General features: G+C 38.4%; 1 protein-coding gene across 2 annotated transcripts in view; it reads left to right on the top strand.

The window, feature by feature from the left end:
• The window catches only part of NME7 (NME/NM23 family member 7), a 96774-nt gene that overhangs the window by 18559 nt on the left and 53334 nt on the right, over positions 1-24881 (top strand). For both annotated transcript variants that reach the window (XM_027681102.1, XM_027681103.1), the window contains exons 2-7: positions 4474-4581; positions 8023-8189; positions 13198-13308; positions 16780-16830; positions 19252-19459; positions 22783-22888. In XM_027681102.1, the coding sequence (XP_027536903.1) occupies positions 4474-4581; positions 8023-8189; positions 13198-13308; positions 16780-16830; positions 19252-19459; positions 22783-22888 (751 nt within the window). The remainder of the gene's footprint in view (positions 1-4473; positions 4582-8022; positions 8190-13197; positions 13309-16779; positions 16831-19251; positions 19460-22782; positions 22889-24881) is intronic.

Here is a 24881-nt window from a genome sequence, read left to right as displayed (position 1 = left end):
CTACAGAAATGCAATGGAAATTGTTCACAATTTGAACCCTGCAACATTTTTCTCTGCAGCTTATAAGAGGAAGAAGAAAAAAAAAAATTCTTTCCATCTTCACAGTATGTGAACTTCTGACATCACTGATCTCAATGGCCCTAGATTTTACCATGGAAAGGAGATGTAGAACTTGAGCTCAAGACAGCTATTTTAAAACTATCAGTATATAAATATAAAGTGCATAGTCACTGCTGGGCTTTTTAATGTTGGTAATTTTTCCACTGATGTGAACAGTTATGAAAAAATATTTCTCCTCCATTAGGTATTGCTTGGTTAATTACATAGTCATGAGAGCAGAGGCTATGTGTGATTTTAATGAGGGTATGGTACAGAAATGAATGGAAACTAATTCTTTAAAACAAGAATTTTCTGAGTTATAAGGTATTTATATATTCACTTGATTTGTTATTACTTGAGCTGTTCTCAGGAATGTGATTTCAGTAGTGGCTAACGTTTCAGACATTTCCTGTGGGAATGAGGTATTGGGGATCTCCGGTCAAGGGCTGTGATATCTCCCTCTTGCAGGACTCAGTGTTGGTCTGGAGCAGCGTGGTGCATTGAACATGATACCACCTGACAGGTCATTGCTGTTCTCTAATCACTTTTCCTTGGACAATTATTTTCTCTGAGTTTCCTTTGTTAGGAGGATGGACAGAAGCTAAGGATGAAACTTGGCATGTCTCCCTTAGTACTTTCTCATCTTTACAACTCCTTCCCACTTTGCAGTCATGGCGCACTAGTAAAGGGTATGTTAGAAAGTTGTTTGCCCTACCTGTTCTGTTTATTTAGTGGTAAACTGATGGCAAGTAAATGTCCAGAAAAGATAATTTTAGGGCTGTGAAGGCTTAAAATTTTATTGCAGTTCTTCCAGTGTGTGATGGGAAATGGATAGGGTTTTGTGTTTGGGTTTTGTCTCCTAAATCCTACTCCTCCTTTAAATAAGTAAATCAAAATTTCTGTTCTCATTTAAAATCATATATTATAAGCTTAATATGTACTCACTTTTAAAAACTTGTGTTTTTAAATTAGTTGGTGTTTTTAATGACTTGGAGTGGCATTTTTACAGAAATGCCTGGCAAGATCTTCCCAGAATATGTTCATCACATTGTGATTATATTCAGTATTGTCTTCTATCTGGTTTAAGACTATTTGCATGAATCTGCAATAGTAAGATTGCAGTTCTACTGTGTTTTACATTATTTGGTAGTGTTATAGGTAAATAAACCAAATCACAATTTAGCAGCAATATTTATTATGAGATTTATAAAGTGCAGATAAGCAAACCAGCGTGCTGGGTGGCGTGAGGAGACCCCTTGCTCCTCACCAGCCCCACACCCAATGAAGCAAACAGCAACTTTTTATGTCTTTCCAGCCCCCCCCCATAGTCACTTGTTAGCTCTTGATTGGACCTAAATTCGTGGGCCTCGTTCTGGTTGGTTCTGTTGCAGGCCCATTTCGAATGCCAGGGACTTTCCATCAGTACTTTCCATCAATAGCTTTAATTAGTCCAATGTCCTTGGAGCTGACTATGGGAAGATGTCCAGATGGTCCAGATGTTCTCCTTGGCCCTTCTTTATCGTCTTCATCCTTGACCCTCTGATCCTTGTTTTCTTCTTTTTCTAAGGAGTATACTCACACAATATTTTTAGCAAAGCAGGATATCGTATACATGCTCAATAAAGCAGAATACTATCTTTGCCAACTTGGGAACTGCCAGTTGCAGGACAGTCAACTAATAATAATACAGCAGTTAACTATTCCGCAGCTTACAATTCCCCAGTTCTAATCAAGCATGAACTATAATATACAAAAGAATACAATATATATTTTGACGAGTAAATTTTACTATTGTGTACTTATTACAGTAGGGTCTTCAGTTTGCTTTTAGGGTTGAATTTCTTCACTTTGAGGTGTGTACCTTTAAAACAATTTACATGTTCGCAAATGTAATCTGTTTTCAGTTATCTTTACAGTGTTTGCAGTAAGCTTTTAACTTCTCTACTGGTACTGTTCTCTACATCTAGAAATATTTATTGTAATAATTTTATGCTGGTACAACAGAGGAAATTCTAGTTATAGTCCAGGAGAAACTTTAGAGATTTTGTTTTGGTTATTTTAGAAAACTGTTAGCTCTCCGTATTTTCTAGATACAAACCAAAAGTGGATTCAAACTGTGCTGCTTACTGATAACATTTACTGGGTATTAGCTCTGTAGTTTTTTTCAAACCTAAGTAGCATTTATTACCTTGTCTTTGCTTATGATGCCAAAAGAAGATAATACAAAATGGTGATTTCTGATATTCAGCTGAATAAGAAGTAATGGCCAGCAGAGATTGCTGAATAAAAAATATTAGTAGCTCAGACATTGAGTAAAATTGAATTGTTCAAGGTTGGATGGGGCTTTGAGCAACCTGGAAGGTGTCCCTGCCCATGGCAGGGGGTTGGAATTACATGATCTTTAAGGTCCCTTCTGACCCAAACTGTTCTGTGAAATAGGACTGTTTTTCTTTTTAGTCAATCTCTTTGGTAGAGAACTGCTTCTCTATAACATCCATCCTTGACAAGGTGATGGTCAAATTAATTGATCAAAATGTCTTGTCTTCCAGTAGTAGGAGTATATTTAAGATCAAGGTTGAAATCAGTAATTTGTTATTGTCTGCCAACCCTTATTTATTGCTTATTGGCAACAACATCCCTATGTAGAAAAATCAAGGTATGAGTTTTGACATAAGAGTTTGTTTTGACTTATATATCTCCAGAACAATGATGATAGCAATGAAGACCCAAGCATGATTAGCTTAAGTAAGAGCCAGAAACCAGCTAAGTCTCTGGTTTTGCTGGTGGATGCTGCACCCAAAATAGGAGTTTAAGTATTGTCAAAGGCTGCAGTGTGTACTGTACAGATAATACAGAAGTTATAGTAGCTCATGTCAAGGAGGTTTTCAGAGCTGTACAGACTTCTACAGATAGAAAAGGAAGCTTTGCATCCTTACTGCATAAGTCTTTCTGTGGTACAATCGTATCTTTGTTTTGCAGTGTCGGGGTGCCATAAGGGCTGGCAGGAGGGTGGGGCACTTGCTAAAATGCTTTTAAGTGAACAGGTACAAGTATTCATCACATTGTAAAATTCTGAATTTATTCTTCATTATGTCATTCTTTCCTGCTGCTGCTTGTGTTAGGGCTTCAACCTGCAAAAGCACTTAGTCCTAAATCAGTGGTAAGCTGAAGATGCTGAAAGAAAAAATGCACTGACAAGAGAAGCAAGCTCATGGTGGTTGTTTTGTTGGGTTGTTTTGTTGTTTTTTCAAATGTCTCTAGGTTTCCACTCACTAGGAAAATTATTATTCTTTTCCTGCTGGTTTTCCGGAATAGTTAATGGAAGCCCACAGGAACTCTTTCTTTCCTGTTGCTTTATGAGCTGTCATTGTAACAACTGAAATGCTGCCATCTTCTAAAATCTGAAGTACTAAAAAGACCTACCTGGCTCCAACTTAAGCTGCCAGTGGTTCCTCAATGTTTATAATGTTTAAGAGTGCAGATACATGTAAAGAGTGGAAGCCCATGGCAAGATCATGCTTGCCCTTAGGAGTAGCAATCAGAGTGAGAGGAGGTGTGGAAAATAAAAATTAGAGCTCCGTCTAACAGCCATAAAATAACTGATATTGCATCAATAGCTGACAAACACATACCACTAAGAGGTATTAAAACTGCGCGTCCTCGTGCCTTGCGTCGTCTTTCTGCTTACTTTACTGGGGGGGTTTATCCTCTGGAGGATGAGGAGCGGAGAGAAACTGTGCATGTGGTTACACTTCTAGAATTACTGCAATCTGTCTCTCTTGCCGCACTCCTTGAGGGCAGAAAATGAGTTGTAAATGAGGTCAGGCTATTTATGCTTTATGTAAATTTAAGGAAATTAAGTAGTGAACCAAACTAATGTTGTCCTTAACTTGAATATGTTTATCTCCTCATTAAGAGGAGTTTAGTTATGACTGTTAAGGAAGTGGAAAGTGTTTTCTTGTAGGATGTGTAGAAAACGTGTGAAGAGTCTATAATTTAGTTGTAGGCAAACACTTTTTTTTTTTTAAACGAATGAAGGTAAATCAAATACTTTGATGAAGTTAAAAAGTCTAACAACAACTTCTGCAATATTCCATACTTCATGACTGACGAAATGAGAGTAAGTTATGAGATTGCCTGGAAAACTGCCATGATCCAAGTTCCATTATACTTAAAAGGTGATAGCTAACAACTGAAAAGATGTCACCAGCTGTAGTAGGTAGAAGATAATACGCAGTGTGCGCAAGTCCATTTACTAGTGATTTTTTTTTTAACTTTTCTGATAAAAAATGACTTTTTTTTATTTGTGTGTTTTTACGTATAAAATATGTATGCCTTTGGTAATAACCATTTTTGCCCTTTTTCCTTTTCCAGAGTCAAGATGAGAGATATGCTTTCATTGCTGAATGGTATGACCCAAATGCTTCACTCTTTCGGCGTTATGAACTTCTGTACTATCCAAAAGATGGATCAATTGAAATGGTAAGAATGAAAGAAAAAAGAATCTTTTTTCATAAATGTAACATCCAATTAAACATTTCATAAAACAGCAAGCCACTGCCTATGCCTATTAATTTTCCATGTAAGAAAATATAATTTAAAATGTATCTTGCTCTGTTTCTAAAACTAAAAGGAAAGTAAAAATATGAGTTCACAGTGAAGCATGTGGAATAGCACTCATGTTTATGATTTTTTTTCTTTCTTAAAGCTTGCTTTTGTGTGGAGAGATACATTTGCACAAATCTGTTTTCATTCAATCTCTACTTAGGTTTCAGAACTGAAACTCAGCAACACTGACCTACTGCTTGAGAAGAATTAGCTGAAACTAATTCCAAACAGGGGAATAAGCTTCATCAGGAATTCCAGAAATCTCTGAAGAGTAAAATGTAAAAGAGTCTTATCAAAGTGGAGGAAATGGCAGATTGCTCTTAATTTGGTTTTACTGAAAAGTAGGGCATTTCAGGCAGTGGGATCTAAATTTTTCCATCAGTGGTGTTGCATAGACCTTTCTGACTTGTGATTCATACAACTAATCCCCATTTTGTATTGATAGCAGGTGAAAACAAGCATTTTGCATTAGCAGGCATGTATATAAAAATATGATGTGTACTGTAAAGATAATCCTCATAAGCCAACCAATGCTTTGTGCTTCCCTTTAGGAATGAGTGAATGGTTTGGACCTGTCTCTTCCAATTTTTAATGAAGACCTAAGAGTATAAAAATAGCCTAGATTTGGATATTCACACTTAATAATTTCATTATCAAATTTTAACTTTCCTGCTATAAATATCAAATGGAAAAATAAGAAGCTAGTGGAACTTGCATTTTCTTACCTAAACTACTGCTTGCAGAAACCATGGTACCCATCTGTACAAGAAGATGCACTTTGCACTGTTTACTGATAGTTTCTTTAAACAAACTCTATCATAATGTTGTCCCATTTAAGTTAGTTCTTTGTATGATGTCTGTATGTGCACAGTTGTCAAAATGTGAGGATTTTTGTTTTTTCTTTCCCGGAGATGGTTTAATCAGTCAGGAATTGTAATAATCTTCCTACACAACCATGTGTGGGCTGCTGAAATTGTTGTTCATTTCATCTAGACATCTCAAAACCAAGAGCTTTCAAGGTGTTCTTGAACTACTTAATGCACTGTCTATGGCTTGGTAAACTTCTGTGTTTTGCCAGTGTGCTCTTAGGGGAAGATAGTATGGTGTGTACACAGTCACAGACTGCATGTGTCCAGGACAGAAGTTAAAAAAGCAAAAATGGATGTGAACACCCTTAGAGAAAGAATATCTCAAAAGCACTTTTGGGGTGAATTTCTGGATGGATACTACATTTAGAATTCTCTCCTGGAGTTTTTTTTTAAATTTCTGCAGAATTTGGGAATTCTTTGTTTCTTTAGTACTGCTTAATTCTTCTGCATCTTTTGATATCTTCCTGAGGAGGTGACAACCTGCTCTTACCTCTAATGTGTCTGAGAAGAAGGAAAGTATGAGCCAGCTTTTCCCCACTTATGACAAGGATGTTTTTTCCCCTTTCCCACCTCCCTGACAATAGCTCTCCTTTATCACACACCTCAGCTGAAGGTGGAGCAGAGCTGTTGAAGGCATTTGTTACATGAAATCCTGAGCTTACCTTTTCTTTCTGTCCTCTCTTGGTTCCTGTAAAGAAAAATGACAGTGGGAATAATGAGAGAAGTTTCTTGCTTGCTTTGCAGCTGGGAAGAAGACAGCATAGATTTTTGTCCAAGGACAGCAAGCAGCTCTTACAGTCAAACTGGATCTCTTGACAGAGATGCCCCATTCTCTGAGTTTCCATAGTTAGTAACTCTCATGGTGAATTCTGAAAACCTGAATAACTTTTCTTGCTACAAAAGATTTCCTAAAAAGAGAGAAGAAATCTTTAAAAAGGACAGATTCTTAGCAGAGAACTCTTTTGTTTTGGGTAATTTACTTCTACATGTACATGGGCAGCAGGGGAACAGTGCAAACAGTCTTGTATTTCTTCTGCTGTGGCTTATCATTCACTTTATAAAAAGATCTTTTGAAGAGATCCAGAATGCCACTCTAAAGAAGAAGTCTTTAACACAGGTAGATCCTCTCCTTTTCTACTTCTTGAGAAGAGAGAGACAGTACAAGGTGCTTTTCTAGGAACCATTAGTGAAATAACCAAGGAAGCGTTCAGATTTTTAGTCAAGATACTGAAGAATTTGCATATGGCCAAGACAGTTAATACTGTTCCTGCCAAAGTCCAGGAGAAAACAAGTAGCTGAATTCAAGTGATATTTTTCTTTAAGCATGTTGTCATTTCATTCCCTGCTGCACTTGAATAGTGAACACTTAGTAGGAGCATGTATGAGGAGCTAAAGACATTTCAGCAGGGAAGGATTCTTCCTGATAATCATGCCTTCAGCAGGAGTAAGTATCAAAATAATTTATATTCTCTGATCTGCAAAGTTTTGACTATTCTGAAAAAACTTACATTTTTTTTTCTACCCTTCTAACAGAAGAGAACTATATTTACACACTTCAGAACATGGAGTATGTAACTTTGCTCTTAAATTTTTTCTTTCCCTCTGAAATTTTTGGGAATGATATGTTTTCTTTTAATGCAATTCTAGTTGATGTATCGTTGCAGTGGAGTACAGTACATGTAACTCGAGACAGAAAGGGAAGTTTAGCCTGAGGAGGACAAAACTCTTCTTTTCATTGGATTCCACTTCCCCAGGAAATTGAAGGCATCTGTAATATCTACCTGCAGTGAAGAAACAGTTCAGCAGGTTGCCTTTTGTGCTTTGCCAGCCCACCCAGAAAACTACATGTTAACATCTGGCTTCTTGCTTGGAATGATGAGATATAAAGCTGAATTGTCTTGACAGGCTTTTGAGCTTGCAGCTCGAGGCAGTGAGAACGTCTCAGCCAAGTGTTGCAATCATCTACGCGTCCCTAATTCTGAGTCCTACGCAGTCAAATAGAGCATGGTATCACTGGAGCGATGCCCTGAAGAAGAGACCTGCCAGGGTGTATCTTGATCATTGTGGTGCAAGCCATTGGTCTGTGAAACAGCGTGGATCTGCTGAGGGAACTCCCAGTGAGACTGGGCAGAGGCATCCACAAGGCACCTGAACCTTTCATTGCAACTTGAATTAGAACAGAAGCAAATTCAAAGATAGCTGTGAGCCTGAGACTATTTAAATGGAATACTATTTAAATGGGATACACAATTTGTAATTGTGGTTTAATCTTCTAAGTTTTCTTGGTATACCTTTAAGTTCGAAGGGTTAGGAATGAAATCAGTTAAATCAAGTCAGTGATCAGATTCAGTCCTGCAGTACCATGGAAATTTCTGAAGGTAACAGTTGAGTTTGCCTATTACTAAATATCTTGCTTTGGTAGATTTTAATATTCTTTTTCTTGCAGTATGATATGAAGAACCGTCGCACCTTTCTGAAGCGCACCCCGTATGAGAGCTTACACCTCGAGGATTTATACGTGGGAAGCAAAATTACTGTTTTTTCCCGTCATCTCTCCATAGTGGACTATGGGAATCCATATACATCTCGCAAGCTTGGGAGCCGCAAAGAGAGGTAAGAAGGGAGGATTTTGAAATCTCCCTTTGTGGTTAGGGTTTCAAAGTAGTTGTTTGCTAGAAATGAGGTAAGTTTTCTGTACTAATAGTGGGGAGAAAATGTAGCTACAGGTTTGCATGCAGTTCAAAGTGATCTGACATACTGAGAACTGGAGAGAAGCAAAGTGCTCCCTGCTTGTGGGCAAACCCATGACTCCCACAGTTACCTGAGTGTTACCTTCAGGGCCAGCTTCTCCATGGTGTCAACTGCTGGCTCCTCTAGGTCTCTTGGGAGAGAAGAGGGGGACAAGGAGGAAAGGAGTAGTCCTGTTCAGCTTTGTTACTCCCCCAGGGCAGGCAGCAGTAGGATTCTTGTGATTTGTGGATTCTCTTCGGGCAGAATTAATGTGGTAATTCTGATGTGTGCTGGAATTCAAAGGCCTGAACCTTGTGAAGCTGCCACCTGTCTCTCTGCGATCTGTGTAGAAGCCTAGAACCTTACCAGTCTGATCTGTGTGAGCAGTAGCAAATGAAAACACTAGAGACCAGTCACATTCTCTGTTTTTCCCCACTATGGAGGACTTTTTCTGATAATTTTTTTCAGCATTTCTCAGACTCTGCGTGCATGAGGACAGAAAGTTTAGAGTGAGAATGTCAATAAAAACTATAGACAAAGTTTGTTTGTAATGGATGAAGATAAGGCTCATCACATATTTTTGGTTTAAAGATTTGCTTTGGAAAAGATGTGAAGAGCCCATCCAAAACAAAAAATATCAGGAGGGACTTCATAAAATAACACTAAGATTAATTTACAAGAAATTTAAATCTGGTTTATTGACAGTGCAGGTAATATCTGAATTTGGAAATTAATAAATTTTGGTAATTTACCTCAGCTTTTTTTTCAAAAGAACACAGAACATTTTCTTAGGTATGATATTCCAGTGAGCCCTATTCACCTACTTCTTCCCTCCCACTAACTGGGCTTATTTTGAACTCTTTTTGGGGAGTTGTACATAACCAGACATAGAGGAAGAGTTTAAAGTTTTAACACACATCTTTGTCTTAAGTGCACAAAAATATTGCTGTGAGAATTCCTGTCATAATATATTTCCAGAAAGAGTTCTAGTACTTTTTCTCCAAGTTGGGGTTGGGCAGGGTGAAAGAGCAGCAAAGGAGGTAGAGAACACCAGGGGATGGATTTTATATATATGGCCTCTTTTGTTGTTCCACAGTGGAGCCTTGGGTAGATTATATCTTTATATTAATGTGTATTTTCTGCTCTGTCTAAACTAAGATAAGCCCTGCTGCTGATGCAGGGCTCGTGCAGTTATACGAAGAAAAGGCAGCTTATGATAAAATGACATTTATTCTTGTAGGAGACGTTGCTGACTACAGGGCAACACTGTAGTTGTGTCAAATGAAGTGGTCTTGGGAGGGGGCGAATTTTTGTACTGCTCTACAAAAGGAAGAAAGAGCATTTATGACATGTCAGCTGTTTGGAAAACATTTTAGGAATGTCGGCTGAAAGATAACATAGATATGCAAGTGCAGTTACATATTCAGAATAGCCCAGAGGAACATAGTGAAAGGTGCCTTACACGGGCAAGGGATTGTCAAAATCCAGTTTCTTCACAGAAGCTTTTCACTGAGTAAACAGGGTCATATTAAAAGAGTTTCCTTAGGCAAAACAGTTGCATATGAGTTATTTGTCTTTTTGGCCTGTTCCTAGCAGTTTTACAGCAGTTATTAGTTAATAGAGATAAGATTTCTGCAGGGCTTGATAATGCCTAAATCTGTAGTTGGAGTTCTATTAATAATTTTAAGGTTGTTGTATGAGGCAGAATATTTCCCTGTATTTTTCTTGCCTTTGTGTTGTACAGGACTTTGGCAGTTTAGTTCAACTTTGGAAATATGTTCTTTGGTCACTGAATATGTATGCAGACAGGCTCAGCAGAGGCCTTTGAGGGAGACTGAGGAATGTATATTAAAAAAAAAGACTGTTTTGAATTAGGGACCTTTATTTTTGTCGGTAAAGCAAATGGATGTGACCCTAGGTACATGAGGTACAAAACAGATATGTAGAAAAAGGCTAGATTTGCACAGACCTTTCCTAGAATTAGGCAAGAATTATTAAGACAGTTCTATGGAGTTTCAGTTTCTATAGCTTCTTTTCTTGCCAGTATATCATAAGGAAACCATCACAAACAATGACTAAAATGGTTAAGTGAGCATGGGCTTGCTTACAGTGTGCCACAGAAGGAATCACTAGCATGGGACAGCGATTTCTGTTTCTGTAGCGTTTCACTTGTGATCCTGGGTGGTTGTAACCTGAGGTAAATATTTGTCTGCCTAGTGTGTCCTGTCTAAGTAGACTATACTTAGAGTCAGTATCACTGGTTTTGAAAATGGTGTTAGAAACCTTGTGTGTCAACCAGAAATACTTGTATTCTGTTTTGATTGGGATATGTTATTCTTAGGCTTCTAGTCATTGACATAATCAGTGTTTCTTCCCCTACAAGACATAAGCCACTGTACATGCAGCAGTCCTATTATTAGAAATAAGTAGATCTCAAAAGCATAGTCACAGCGTGCTCTGTGCATTGTTCCTTTGATCAGTTCTCATCTTCTGTTATTTCAGTACTCATTGCAGTACTGTCTCACAGTCCTTCTGAAAATGTAAGCAAATTAACTTAATTTTCATTTTCTCCTTTGTTCCTAAACACAAAACTGTTTCAAAATCCACTTTGCGGACTGCATCGTGTCAAACCACAATAAACATATTCCTAATTAAAACTAAAAATAGGGCACATGAATCAAAATCCAATCTCAGAAACAGTCTTCAACATCCTGAGCTATACTTTTTGTACCCTGCATACGTCTGAGAAGCTCACACTGACATGTTAACGTTTATATATTAGTGTTAGAGAAAAGATATTATAAGAGTTGCTCATTGCAGTTTGTATTAATGCCTTCTAGGTAAATTACTTCATAATGCAGTATTTCTTTACGTATTTGTAGGAATTACAGTATTACTATAAAGGTTGAAAGTAGAAAAGCAAGGGACAATTTATTTCTAGCATTAGCAGTCTATCTCAGATAGCCTGTGTAATAACACAGACTCAAAAAAGTGTTCCTCAAGGAAATGCAAATGGCACTGGAGATCTCATTCCAGTGGTTAGATCCTTATTGTTCGTGGGAAATGACAGTGTGGAGAACAACTTATGCCAGGATGCAGGTTTGTGTCATCGGTCAAGCAGGCAGCTGCTGCCCCTCATGGTCCTCAATCGCATGGCACACCCTGTCATATGATAAATAATATCACAAAATGAGGTGGAGCTTCTTTGGGGAAGAGGGGGACAGGCTGTAGGCCTCATGGAGTGTGCTGGCAAACTGTTGAATGTTGGTGAGAGGCCAGACTTTGCTGATCTGAAGATAAGGCTAAACCGGCTTTAGTTTGCACTGCAGTGTACTGAGGCATAGTCTTGGTTGCCTACTTTCATGCCGTTCCTGGCCACATCCTTAGTCCGTCTGTCTTTTCGTGTCATGCTTCCCAACGGATCTGAGCCTAAGGTGGTCTGTGTATATGAACTTCATGATGCTTGAGGAAATCTGTTTGTTTCTGAGCTCTGAAGGTCATCTAGGTCTCTCTCTTAGAGAGAGACGAAATGTTGAATACATACAAATCTTCCTCATTACATTTCCTGATCCTAACACCTCCCTTGCTTTGCATTTGCTGTGAAATAGTCTGTCTCTTGCCAAAGCATCTGTCAATCTGGGGTCACTTAAGGTTCAGAGTAAATGTAGTGGAAGTTCATCCCCACCTCCTATATCCTCAGCAAAGGCGGCTTTCCGTGCTATGCTGTATATAAAACAGGAAAAAATTAATTTTCAATTATTTGTCTTCCGTTTAGGGAAGCACTGCAATAAAAAATTACCTCTTGGGTAGCCTTCTTTATTCAAAACAGTGTAAAAGATGGAAAGTGCTCTTTAGGATTGTCAGAGATGTGGAGTTTCTGTGATACAGGGTTGAATAAATATGTTGGTTTGTAAGCTGAGCACATTTGAAGCTGACTCACCACAAGATGAATGCAAATAGAAAATGCAATTTTACAGACCTTCTCTTTGTGCTTGTTATTTTTGATTAATAATACGTTTAGTGCTGATGGTGTACTGGGTGCTATGCAAAGCGCACTAATAAAACAGTCCTGGCCTTGGGGATGTACAGTATAAAAAGATAATTACCCATAAGACAGGATGTACTTGAAAACAAAGATGTGGGGGAGATTGTAGAGATTTTGAATTGATGTCCCTTAGAATATAGCTGTCAGTTAGTATAAGAGATGTAATACCTCCTCTGCCATCCTTTTATTGTGTCTCTTGAGTGTCAGCTATTTGGCATGCACTTTGTATGCCATGGAGTTTTTGTACTGTACCAAGTACAATAGAATCTTCTTCTCACTGAGCACTACAAATATTTTAAAAATAATAATAATAAAAAAATCATTTAACTTTGAGTTTTATGGAAGAGGCCCATCATGAAGTAATATTTTTAAACAGGGAATTTTAACATCTTCAATTTTATGTGTATAATGATTAACATTAGATAGAAAGGGAGCTGAGCAGGGAGGGATTAACAAGTCAGTTGTGTTCTAACCCAGAGCTGTGAGTGAGGAGCTGTAGAGATATCCATTAGCTGAGGAAGAAGTAGTCAAAGTGGTTGCTCTGACAGCAAAGGGAGAAGTCAGTAAATAATGACTGCTGGTGGAACACTGTGAGCTGACTTGGACCAGAAAGCCAAGGAAATTATAATGCACAAAGCTCATTCTTATCAGAATAATGTGTTGCACAGGCATTCAAGAACAGCATGGAAATTGATGAGACACTGGGACTAGGATATGTGACTGTGACAGAATTTCTTGCTTTGATGTGATGTTTTTTTGTCTGAATATAAACCCATCATGCACACTAAATGCTCTAAGGAAAGTAATGTTGGCTGTATCTCTCTACTTTTCTTTTTTTTCCACCAGAACACTGGCTTTGATTAAACCTGATGCAATGCACAAGATTGGAGAATTAATTGATATCATTATTAATTCAGGATTGACAATAACTAAAGCCAAAATGATGCTGCTTTCAAGGTAAGGATTTTTTAAGGTTAGCTCTGTTGTATCTAAGTATTTTTGCAGTTAAGAATGTTCTCTAAAGCTATTCTGTGTTGTTCCACACATCAAATTTATTCCAGTGAGTAACAGAGGTAAGACTCATCAGTTTCATAATCCTGTAGATTTCTGAGAGCATGTAGAGATTTAAGCTAAGTATCAAAAAGTGCTGTGCAAATGAAGTATGTAATGTCTCTGTATGATTCCAAGGTGGCTACCATATCTTTAGCAATTTGGCGGTGTTTACTACTGACGTGTATGTCCTCACCTCATGGCTTCCTCATACAGACTGTGTTGCTGATTACAACAGTGTTGTCCTTAAAGTATGTGGTTTGCTTGCTCTCAGTAAATCTGTTGTCTTAATTTGTGCTCTCAGATTCATGCTTGTTAATGACTGGAAGTCCCAGGCAAAGCAAGTGATCTTCTGATGATGTTGCAGAGTTGGACAGATTTTACTTGTGCATCTTCCTAACCCTCCCAGCCTTCACTGTTCTCCACTTGCCTCATTGTAGGCCACAAGATTTAAAAGAAGGCATGCTGCAGAGGAAAGAGAACATGATCATTTTACCTTAGGAGACTTTCCCAAAGTTACTGCACTATTTCTCCATTATTGCTTTCCATATACAATATGTTTTTGAAAAGAAAAGCTAGCTGTCTTATGTAATACCGTATTTATGTGTTCTTATGGCTTAGCTGTGAGGTTAGGAACAAATTTCTTATACTTCAAAAGCTTTTTGGCTTTATGAAATACTGATAAAACAACTATATGACTTCTTCCTCATCTCTGCATTCACCTGCTGCAATGTTTGATGATACCGGTCATAGATCTTCCATTAAACAATTTCAATTCATGAGTTCAACCAAGTTTCTAGTGTTGATTTACAATTCACAGTGTCTTTCAAACCACCTTTTTTTGTCTTCCTCTCCTGCAATCTGAAAGATTTGATCTGATGCGTTGTTTTGTATGGTGCTTTATTTCAGTGTCTGTCTGGGAAGTTGAACTGTTGAGCCAAGTCACATGCATTAGAGTTGACTCATACTGAAGGGAAGAAACTGAGACATGAACTTTTATTGCCTATTTCTATATAAACATTTCTGGTTGTCTTGTATAATTGAAAATAATTATTAATAAGCACAAGATTGTGCTGTGATACTGAATGTATTTAAATAGTGCCTTGAGTATTTTGTGATTTCTTTGCATACTCTCTTTCTTGGGACTGTGCCATTTTAAAATGATAGAACTACCCTTAGATTTCTGCAGGCATTCTTGTTCAAATCAGCATTATCAACTACTGCTTTCTTTAAAGGCATTATTAACAACATTTGTCTGTCAATCACTGTTAAGTAGATTCATGCCTTCTGTAAAAGTTGTAGCCAAGATATGGAAGTGTGGGCAGGCACTTGTTTCTCTAGTCTCTTCCTTTAATCATGTGCCAGTTCAGTCTATTATACCCATGTGAACACTGTTTCCCATTCCTTAAAAACATAGAACTAATAATGAAATTGAAAAGGATCTAAGTTATGCAGCACAACTGCACTTTAATATTTATTTCAATTGAATTTAACTGAGTAGTAGAGCTCAATTTGCTTCAGAAATCTATCCATCAAATACTTCTTTGCATTCAGAAATTATAACACTTAATCTCTTTGCATATGCTTTTCATATTTGCTTTCCAAAATTATTGGGTGAATTAGTTTCAGAAGTGGACTTTCTGGTGAAATAGTGAATTGTAGGCAAAACTTTTGCAGAGTGTAGGTTTGAAGCTTGAGATTGCGAGAGTTCCTGTGTCTAGCATAATTTTTACATCATGTTTCTGCCTTAGTTAGGAAATGGAAGGAAAGCATATTCACTATATGTTTAATTAAAATCCTTTGGATTTTTAGTGACTCACACTGAACTGAAAGCAACAAACCAGGAATTAATCAGGTCATTTTAATAAAAAAAGCTGGAGAAAGATGCAACTGTTCAAACATTGATAAATGTTAGGAAAATTAAATTCTTCTTAGGTCCTTCTTGATGTTATTTGTTTGCTCTGGCAATATTTGGTGTAAGTCTGGACTGTAAAGGGGAGAGAGATGTCAAAAGTTCCATTTCAGATGACAGAACCATGCCTTTGTTCATACTTGGAATCTGTTATTTGAAAAATATGCAGGCAGTTTCATTCAGTAAAGGGAGGTGCTCAAAGTGACCAGAAAAAATTAGAAGACTGTTTCTGTAGGTAAAAACAATTTTACAATTTGGAATCTTTTAGTCCCCTACAGCACTACTTTGCTTATGAACTTTGTACCCAGAGCAGAGGCCAGCAATATTGCTTCCTGTCACTTGTCAGTCCTCCTGAAGAGCTTGTCCTTCTCCACAAGTTCCAGCTTCAGAAAGTGTGGCACACACCAGGATTTGGAGCAAGCCATGACTGAGCCTGTGTTCTGAACTGGAATTTTGAAGTTTCAAAATAGCAGACTTAGAGCTGAAAACCTCCGTGGATTTTTCTAGCTGTTGCCATGCAGAAAAAGCGATTTAGTAAGCAAGAGTTAAACATGAGAAGCAGTTGGGGAAAAAGACAGAGAAAAGAGTAGGTTGGCTGGTTGCAGGGGGTGGTGGGGTGAAAAGCCACAAAGCAGTATGCCCATCAGAGGATGGATGGTGGTATGTACTGTGGTGGTCCCCAAAACGTGTATAGTTGAGTAGTGTGCCTGTGGCAATGCAGAGCTTGGAAAGGGCCACCACCCTGTCTGAAAGGGGTATTTTTTTTGCTTCCTATGCCTTTATTTGCCTGGCAATGTGAGGAGACCCTCATTGCAGAAACCCCATTGCTTTGGAAGAAAGCAGCGTGTAGTCACTGAGGGGATGTGCAAGACCAAATTGAGTTTTTAAGTGTGAAAATGTGGGAGAAATCAAGTTTTAATCTGGAGGGCATTGAGCTGCCTATGGGACTTTTAAGGTTTGAGGATACTGTATAGAAACCAGGTTATGCCGTATTTTGTTGTGCACCGATGTAATAAAAAATTAACCTTGATAAGGAAATGTTCCAGTGAAGCATATAAATTGTTAGGTTTTGTTTTAAAGTCAAACTTCATTAACCAATATTCCTTCTACAGATGAAAGATGAAAAAAAAAGCAAATGGCTTGGTGAGAAGGTGACTCTGCTGCATTGTTTTTCAGCTTGAGAATGTGGGGACCATCAGTGACCCTGAAATGGGCTTCAGTAATTACTTCCTTCCCAGAGCAGGAGCACAAGGAGTCACCAGCTATACCTGTAGCCACACAAAATATGACAGAAAATCAAATGTAGTTTCTCTTATTGGGCATGAACACCCAATAAGCTGTCCAGCTTAGGAATACATCACCTGTAGAAACGTTCTGATGAATGATAGTTTGTGGTTTTCAGGGGGTATTTTATGTATATATGTGTGTGTGTATATAGCTACATCTATGTCTTTTTACTTTTCCAGAAAAGAAGCAGCTGATTTCTACGTAGACCATCGAGCAAAACCTTTTTATCAGTAGGTACATCGATTTCAGCTTGACATGTATTAAGCTTATTTATTGAATGCACAGGATTCATTTACTGTATTTGTTACTGCAGGACCATGGGAAAATCAGAGCTTAGCTGAGTGGAGCCCTTTGCAAAGTATGCACCCTTTTCATCTTCCTCCAGGGACAGATCCTTATTTCAGCTATTCAGGGTTTTAACCCACACTCTTTGCAGCCTGATGATACCAGGGGAATGTCTTTTGTCTCTCAGAAGTGAAAATGCTCCTAGCAAGGCAAAACTTAAAAGCTAAGGGAAGGAGCATCTTCAGGATCAGGGTGGAGCTTGCAGATAATGAGAATTAGGGGGAACACTTAAGCTGTAAGAATCAATTTAGTAGCAAGTACCCCAAATCATAAGTGACTGGAAGGATAGTGTATGGGGCAGTTCTAATTGTACTGCTACCTTTGGACAAAATGTCATAATTCCGTGGTACTGGACTGCTCCATCTAAAGTGAAAAACCTTAGTCTTTCCGTAACTGACCAGACTGATGCTTATGACCCAGAGCTTTTGACATTTCTGCTTTCCGTAAAAGTGCCAGCTTTCTTTTCCTCCCTCTGGATTTGGCAGTCTGCCTCTTTTGGGAAGAGGGTGTGTTTTTCAGGCATTTTGATGCCTGGGTTTGCACTGACTTGGTCAAAAGACCTGGTTTCAGTACTGTCATGAAATGCTTGAGAATTAGCATCAGCAGCAGCTCTCCTGGAACAGCAGCTGATTTATTGTGGGTCCAAACTCAAGCCCTTCACAGAGACATGGCCCCAAGCTATGTCTGACCACGTTGGAGGTCAGAGGACAGATGATTTCTTTGCTGAGTAAGCCTACTTGAATATGTTGATAAATAAGCAGGAATTTTGCCTGCAGTGTTATTTCCCAGATGTCTGTCTACACTAATGGCAGTTGTCTGAGGAACTGAAGCCTTTGTCCACTGTGATGTGCCTGTCTCCCATTGTACAGTTCTATTGGCTACATCTTCTGTATAGGATTTTTCTCTAAATTAGAAATAAATAGTTCCAAACCATTACAAATCAAATAGAAACAAGAATCTTCAAGGCAGTGAAATGTGAAATCTACAACTCATTTATCTTTAATGTTGTTTTACTTGCCTTTAAATTCAGATTTAGTTTGCAAGTTCACTAGTCAATGTAAGTCTAGTGAATAGTAGGGAAAAATAATAATTCTGCTTGTTTGGAAAATGATGGTTTTCATATTAAAGAATTTAATTTTAGAAATACATTTAATATACAGGGATTAGTCTGCACAGTAAGCAGTGTTGTAGAAATTGATTTTTTTCTTGTGTGTGTAAGTATCAGCTATTTAACTGTGTCCTAAACAAGCAGTCTCTGACCAACAGAATCTGAATTGCAAAAGCTTTCGCTGTGTAATTTCTGTATGTAACTTTTCATAGTTTTAATATCATTTCTTTGGCAAAGAACTAGTAGCATTTCTCTTCTCTCTCTGCCCAGTGATCATTGCATAAATGATCATTAGGCAGAAGATGGTTGGAAAAGCATACTCATCCACAATTATAATTGTGTAAAGCTCTATTTTTTTAACAAAGTAGTGCAAAAAGCATTGACTCAATGTTCTCCTTTGTTGGTTCTGTTCAGACTACACAGTGAAAAGACAGGCTTGTTGGTATTCATGTTTTGTAAAGACATAGAATTATAGTTATGGCATTTTGTTTAGGTTTTAAATAAATTGTTTGGTTTACCAGTTTTGGGTGATTGTTTTCTATGTGAGTGAGGTGGTCAGGAGAGGAGGCAGGCTGCTTCTGACAATTTCTTCTTCTTGGATTCATCCCATTAAAATCAGTTGATTTCTGCTTATGCCAGGATATAATAACTCACTTTGTGATAAAGTCCTCTCTTCCACACAAACTTTACAAGTCTTTCCCTTTTCTCCCACGGTGGACTTTGGCTGGGCAAAAGCCATGGGAGAGGTCTGTGGGGCAGTGGAGGAATCTGTCTCAAAAGCAGTGCTGAAGTTCTGTCAGTGGGGTACCTACACAGGTCATGTGCGAGAGCCTTGAAATCCTGCTGTGCAGAGGAGACATGCTTAGGAATCATTCCTGTCAGACAAGTGGTTAGCAGGGTCTCTCTTTCACTGTTGCTAGGACACCAGTACTGATCCTTTACAAATTCTTTTGAAATCTAACATTCTACAAAGTAGCTTGAGTGGGTTTGTGTTATCTGGTTCTTTTTCTATAACCATAATAAGGGAATGTCTGCACATGACCTAGTCTAACCTCTTCCTCAAAGAAGAATCAACTTCAAAGTTAGATCAGGTTGCTCAAGGCCTTGCCAAGTTGTGTTCCAAGCACCTCCACTGGATCATGTTTTTGTTGGTTTTAATTTGTAGCATGGATCACCATGTGCTGTTTCCATTTTGCAGTGAGCTTCTCCAGTTTATAACAAGTGGTCCCGTTCTTGCTATGGAGATCTTAGGAGATGATGCAGTTAGTAAGTGGAAAGCAATAGTGGGGCCAGCAAACCCTGCAGCGACTGAAAGTGATACACTGGACAGCATCAGAGAGAACTTTGGACATGGTGGCCTAAGAAATGCAGCTCATGGCCCAGATTCAGTTGCTTCAGCTGCTAAAGTAAGTTTTTTACTTTCTTGACTGAGGTTTATTTTAACTTTGTCTTTTAACAATTGTGTCAGGAATCTCATTTTTTTTCCTCACTTGAGTTCGGAACTAGTTTACATATTCTTCATAGATCCTTGTTAGCATGGAAAAATAAACTGTCTGAAAAGAGAAATCTTGTTTATCTCTGTCACAAAGAGGAACCTTGGGCACTTTGATCAGGAGGGCATGCCTGGTCGTTTTTAATGTCTTCTGTACATCACAAACAATGAGTTAATTGCACAGTCTGCATAGTCTACCTAGAGCCTACCACTGTTGGTCATAAAAAGAAAGGGATTAAACAATTAAATCCTTCTGTGCCCTCCTGTATTTCGCTTATCTGTTCTCCTCCACAGTCCTCACTAGTCCTCTACCTGCAGCCTACTTTGCTGTTGCTGTTCAGAATGAAAAAATATGAAAACAGGCCACTTTGTAGGGCTTTGTGCTTTGAGAGGTAATATATTGAACATGGCTTTGAGGAGTTTGGTTCTGTTTTGCTTTGTTTGCAGTATCTTTCCTTAGTGCTAAGAAAAAGCCCTGGAACTGGGTGATAGGTATTGCCAGCGTTTCTGTAGAATTAAGGCGATTGTTCGTGTGCATTGCTGTGGGATAGACATGCTAATAAGTGATGGCAAGAATAAAGTTTATCTCCTGGTTGATTGGTATGTTGCTGTGGTGTTTTAGCTGTCGACCAGTGGGGAAAAGATAGCAGTTTTTGCTTCCTTCATCCTAGTTTTTCCTCTGTTTAACTTGGAACAGCTGCAGTAGTACAGCTGGAGAGAGATCAGCCTCAGAATACCTAAAAGCTGCCACATACTGTATACAAGAAAATGTACACAGAGATCATATCCTGGTGGTAAGGGCAGGGTTGGTCAGCCTCCTCTTGTGGTTGGCGTTAGGCTGTGTGGTGTAGCAGGCTGACTGCAAAGCATGGGCAGTTTTCTGCTGGTCAAGGACTCATCTTGCTGATCTGCACTGTGCCTGAGCTGCTGGATCCTCTCGCAGTGCCTCTGGTTTTGGCAAGAAATCATATACTGGACCTGAGGTACTTTCTCTGGTGGCAGACTTGATGAAGATGTTACAGTCAGAAAGAGTTTAGATAAAATTGATCTTTTCTGATGAAGGAGAATTATAGTCAGAAAAGTCTTTGAAGTTCTGGTTAAATAGTTAGGTGTGTTCAAATATAAGGGTGATAGTTTCTCTTTGTTCTTGTGTACTACCATGACAACTGTGCCAACTTCTGAACTGAGAGTGTAGGAAAGAGCATCTATTAGCATAAAATCTTGATTAGGAGCATAAGTATGTTCTTTGGCTTAAGTTTGTTGTTCTTTTCACATTTCATTATTTTTGAAATGCTGTCTGAAAGGCCCTGTTCATCTGCAGCATTTTTATGGCACTGGGATTATTTTGCTGAACCTCTGTAGGTATGTGCATCTTTGTGGTGTTGCTGATACCGATCTTCAATAAATCAACCAAAATTGTGAATTTAATGCCCCTGTGCCTTTTTTAATTTAGTAGGCCCAGCATTATATGGCTGTGTAGCAGTTGCTATGGAAACTAGTTTGATATGCCTTGCAGAAGCTTTGCTGAAAAGAAAGGAACATAAGATAAAGGGACCTAAATGAACTCTTCTGACAGAAAACTGAAGTCCCAAACACATTTAAAGAATGTATTGTAAGCTGAACAGTTAAACTGGAAGGCTGCATTGTTCTTTTGGGGGCTAAGTGACAAGTGAAAGTATGTCTCTGATACACTCTAAGCTGCTGTCTCTCTGCAGGCCAAATTTTGTAATTTCTTTAAATCAGTAATAAAGGGAAAGGAAAAGAATTTTTTTTTTTTTTTAAGGCTCTACATCGTTATAGTTTGGCTTTTCATTATGTCCTTCAGCATTATTAAGTTAATTTCTTTTTATGTATTTTAATGGATAAAACTAAGTGTTGAGTAATATACATATTTTGCTGCCTTTTCCTGGCTGCTACTTTTAGAGTAAACAGAAGTTAACAGAGTGGGACAAGGTCTTTGAAACATGCAGCATTTTATCAGTATAAGAATGTAGGCAGTGAACCCTTTTGTCTCAGATGTGCCCACTCAAAATGTGGATTATTTGCTAGCAGAAAAACAAAAGCCATTTTTCCTTCTATGGAAAGATCCATTAATTTGAATTGTATAATTGTTTGAGTAAGGATTACAGAAATTGTCGAAGTGCTGTGAGCTAAAGACTGGGAGATAGGTAAGTCTATTCCATTTGAACTGAGCTAGTAAATTAAATGAGACATTTCCAGGAAATGGCCTTTAGCATTGCTACTGTTATAAAGGAAAAAATCAGATAGATTTGGTAGTAGTATTTCCTGGATGTAATTTTTTCCCTTAAGTAGAAATTTATCAATTCTCTTACTGAATTTGACCAAGAGGTCTGAAATGGAATCTGTGTTTTGCACATTTGTTAATTTGCAGATTGTGTAACATATGGGAATAAATGGTATGGAAAAAGTGTGAAGCTGGCAGTGAACAGTGAAAAAATATCACTGAGGAAAGAAACCTGACTGTCAAGCTCACCCTAGTATGGTCTAAGGCCCAAAGCTATATGATAATCAAATAGTGATGGTGGGAAGAAAAGAAGTGATGAGAGGCAAAAAGGTTCTTTTGCTTTATCCCAGAAATCAAAGCAATTGAGTTCATCAGCTTCAATTCAGTAAGATTCAAAAAAAAAAAAAATTATAAGGTCAATAAGGCATGAGGAACGAGTCCGCAATTTTAGACAAAGTTTAGTTGTTTAAGAGGAAAAGGGAAAAATGTAAAAAAATGGGAAGGAGGTCAGTTTTGTGTATGGAAAGAAAATGTACTGAGAAATGGATAGTAGTTGTATTTTTGCTTATATAGTGGAAAAGATGGTTTGAAAAAAAGGGAAGACAAAATATGTGTGTATGGGACTGTATTTGGGAAGATAGTGAGGAAAGAGAGAGAATTTGGAAATCTGAGAACACCTCTACCAAATGATTGTGGCAGCAGCATTTTAAATGCTCTGAGTGTAAACAGATTGCATTGCAGAAGTGAAAGGGAAGACATTGCAAAAAATATTCCGGTCATGTTTTTATGATTGTAGCAAAGATTGTGCCAAAGATGAAAAGATACATTTGAGTAATAGTATAGGGAAGAAGTATTTGTAGCAAAAAAAAAAACAACCTGTACTTAAGGTTTATCACTGTACTTATGGATACTTCACCTATTGTTACTTATGATGAAAGCTGATACATGCAGCTAGATCAATCTAAAATGTATTCAATTACACTTGTTTTCAGGAGCTGGAGTTGTTCTTTCCCTCCAGTGGGGGTCGTGGACCAGTGAGCAGTGCAACATTCACAAACTGTACTTGTTGCATTATTAAGCCTCATGCTGTTAATGAAGGTAAGCAATGCAGACAGCAGAGGGGAAAGCAGTGTGTGCTTCATTGTATCCATGATCGTTCCTAGGCCCATTTTTTCGGAGAATGAAACTGCCAGAGCACAGAGTATATTTCATAGTACTTAAAAAACCATGCAGATACATTGTCCCTCATACACATTCTGTGGTTCAGTTCCATGAAGAGTGAGTGTGTCATGTGCTTTCCATGTGGATACTTGTTAATTTCAGAATAAGAAGGGAGAGGTGAAAAAAGAAGGATAAAAGCGTACATGAGATTTGATGAATCTTATTGTGACAACTTACCTTGTCCTTGCTCCTGTCTGCCCACCACAGTCACCTGCTGGAGGTTAGCATCCTTACAACAGAATGAAAGCAAGACACTGGCTGTATTGCAGGGCCTTCCACTCATGCAGTAACACATTAGACTAAAACTACTCACAAAGGGAGATTTGTGGTCTTATGAATCTTGTTCTCTGAATGCAGTGGGGATGGAAAGTAGAAAAGGCTTGTTAGTGAAAATAAGCCAAAGACCTAAAGCGTTTGGTGGACTCTGTGATGCTTTCTGTGCCAGAGAATGTCCTGTGAGTTTGCCGTATGAGTATTGGAAATGTTTAATGCCCTACAGTTACCATGCAAAAATAATCTCACTTGTGTGTCCTGTACTTAGATGTAGGAGCAGTGAGTGCAGTAAAATGTTTTGGCTCTGGCACTGAAACAGTATTTTTGAATGCAGAATAAATATTGCCATGTGAGAGCATTGGGTTTTTTCTTAGTAAGATGCGCAGCACACTGCAGCATTTCAATCACTTCTCTGTGGATAGCTGAAATGGAAACAGCAGAAGTGGCTGGAGCAGTTTCCAGGCCTTTCACACCTCATGTGGGATGTCTGGAGAGCTTGCTGAAAAAAATGAAAAGGCTTTCACAAGAGAGTCTCGCAGTTGCTGCTGATAATATCCCTGTTATCTTTTCCAGGCCTTGCATGGTATCTGCTTCTGATAAGTCTGCCATGCAGCAAAGACAGAATGATGTTCCTTTTACAGAAATATGGGCAGGAGCTGGGACTATGATTTTACCTAGCTACCTGTTTGCAGAGGACAAATTTTTATGTGGCAGGATGAATATATAGATGGCTTGGACTGTGCTTTTCTATACTTGATATAATTCCTATTACATATAGAGGCTCAGACTCTATCTTAGTGAGCTCAGGTTGTCTCTTCCTATTTTTAATCTTCTTTGTTTCTGTAGATTCCATAGTGCCCTGTCTATTACTCTCTTTCCTTTTTCTTGAACTTCCCTGAATTTTTCTGAGTCACCAAAAGACAAATTCTGACCCTGTTTGTACTCGCCTCTGGGAGTATGAGTGTCTGTAGGAGTTGAGGGTGGTGAGAGAGAGAGAAATGGATAAACAAAAAATCTATGTGCACATCCAGCTTTGCAATGTGAGCTCTAGAAAGACTGGCCCAAGATTCAGCTTAATATCCACTATATACTTCATTTTCTCACACCACAGAGGGCTGGAAAGGCACATAACAGCTGCCAAACAGAACTGAAATTTGAAAGACAAAGTGTACCTTATCTGAGCATTCTCCCTCCATGCAGCTTTGACAACTACCTTGAAGAGAATTAAGAAATCAGAACTGAATTTTCTAAGTCAGCAAAGCTTTTTATGAATCTGTTGTGGTTTAGCCCCAGCTGGCAACTAAGCCCCACACAGCCACTCACTCACTTTCCCCAGTGGAATGGGGGAGAGAATCAGAAGAGTAAAAGTGAGAACACCTGTGGATTGAGATAAAGACAGTTTAATAAGAAAAGCAAAAGCCATGCACACAAACAAAGCAATACGAAGAATTAATTCACCACTTCTCATGTGCAAGTGTTCAGCCATCCTGAGGAGAACTGGAATCCATCACATGTAACGGTGAGTTGAGAAGACAAATGCCATTATTCTGAACGTTTCCCACTTCCTTCTTCTTTCCCCAGGTTTTATTGCTGAGCA

Source organism: Neopelma chrysocephalum, unplaced genomic scaffold, assembly GCF_003984885.1.
Source record: "Neopelma chrysocephalum unplaced genomic scaffold, ASM398488v2 Primary Assembly neopelma1_60, whole genome shotgun sequence".
NCBI lineage: Eukaryota > Metazoa > Chordata > Aves > Passeriformes > Pipridae > Neopelma > Neopelma chrysocephalum.
Note: the sequence above shows the minus strand (reverse complement) of the source record. Positions and strands in the feature narration are given on the sequence as shown.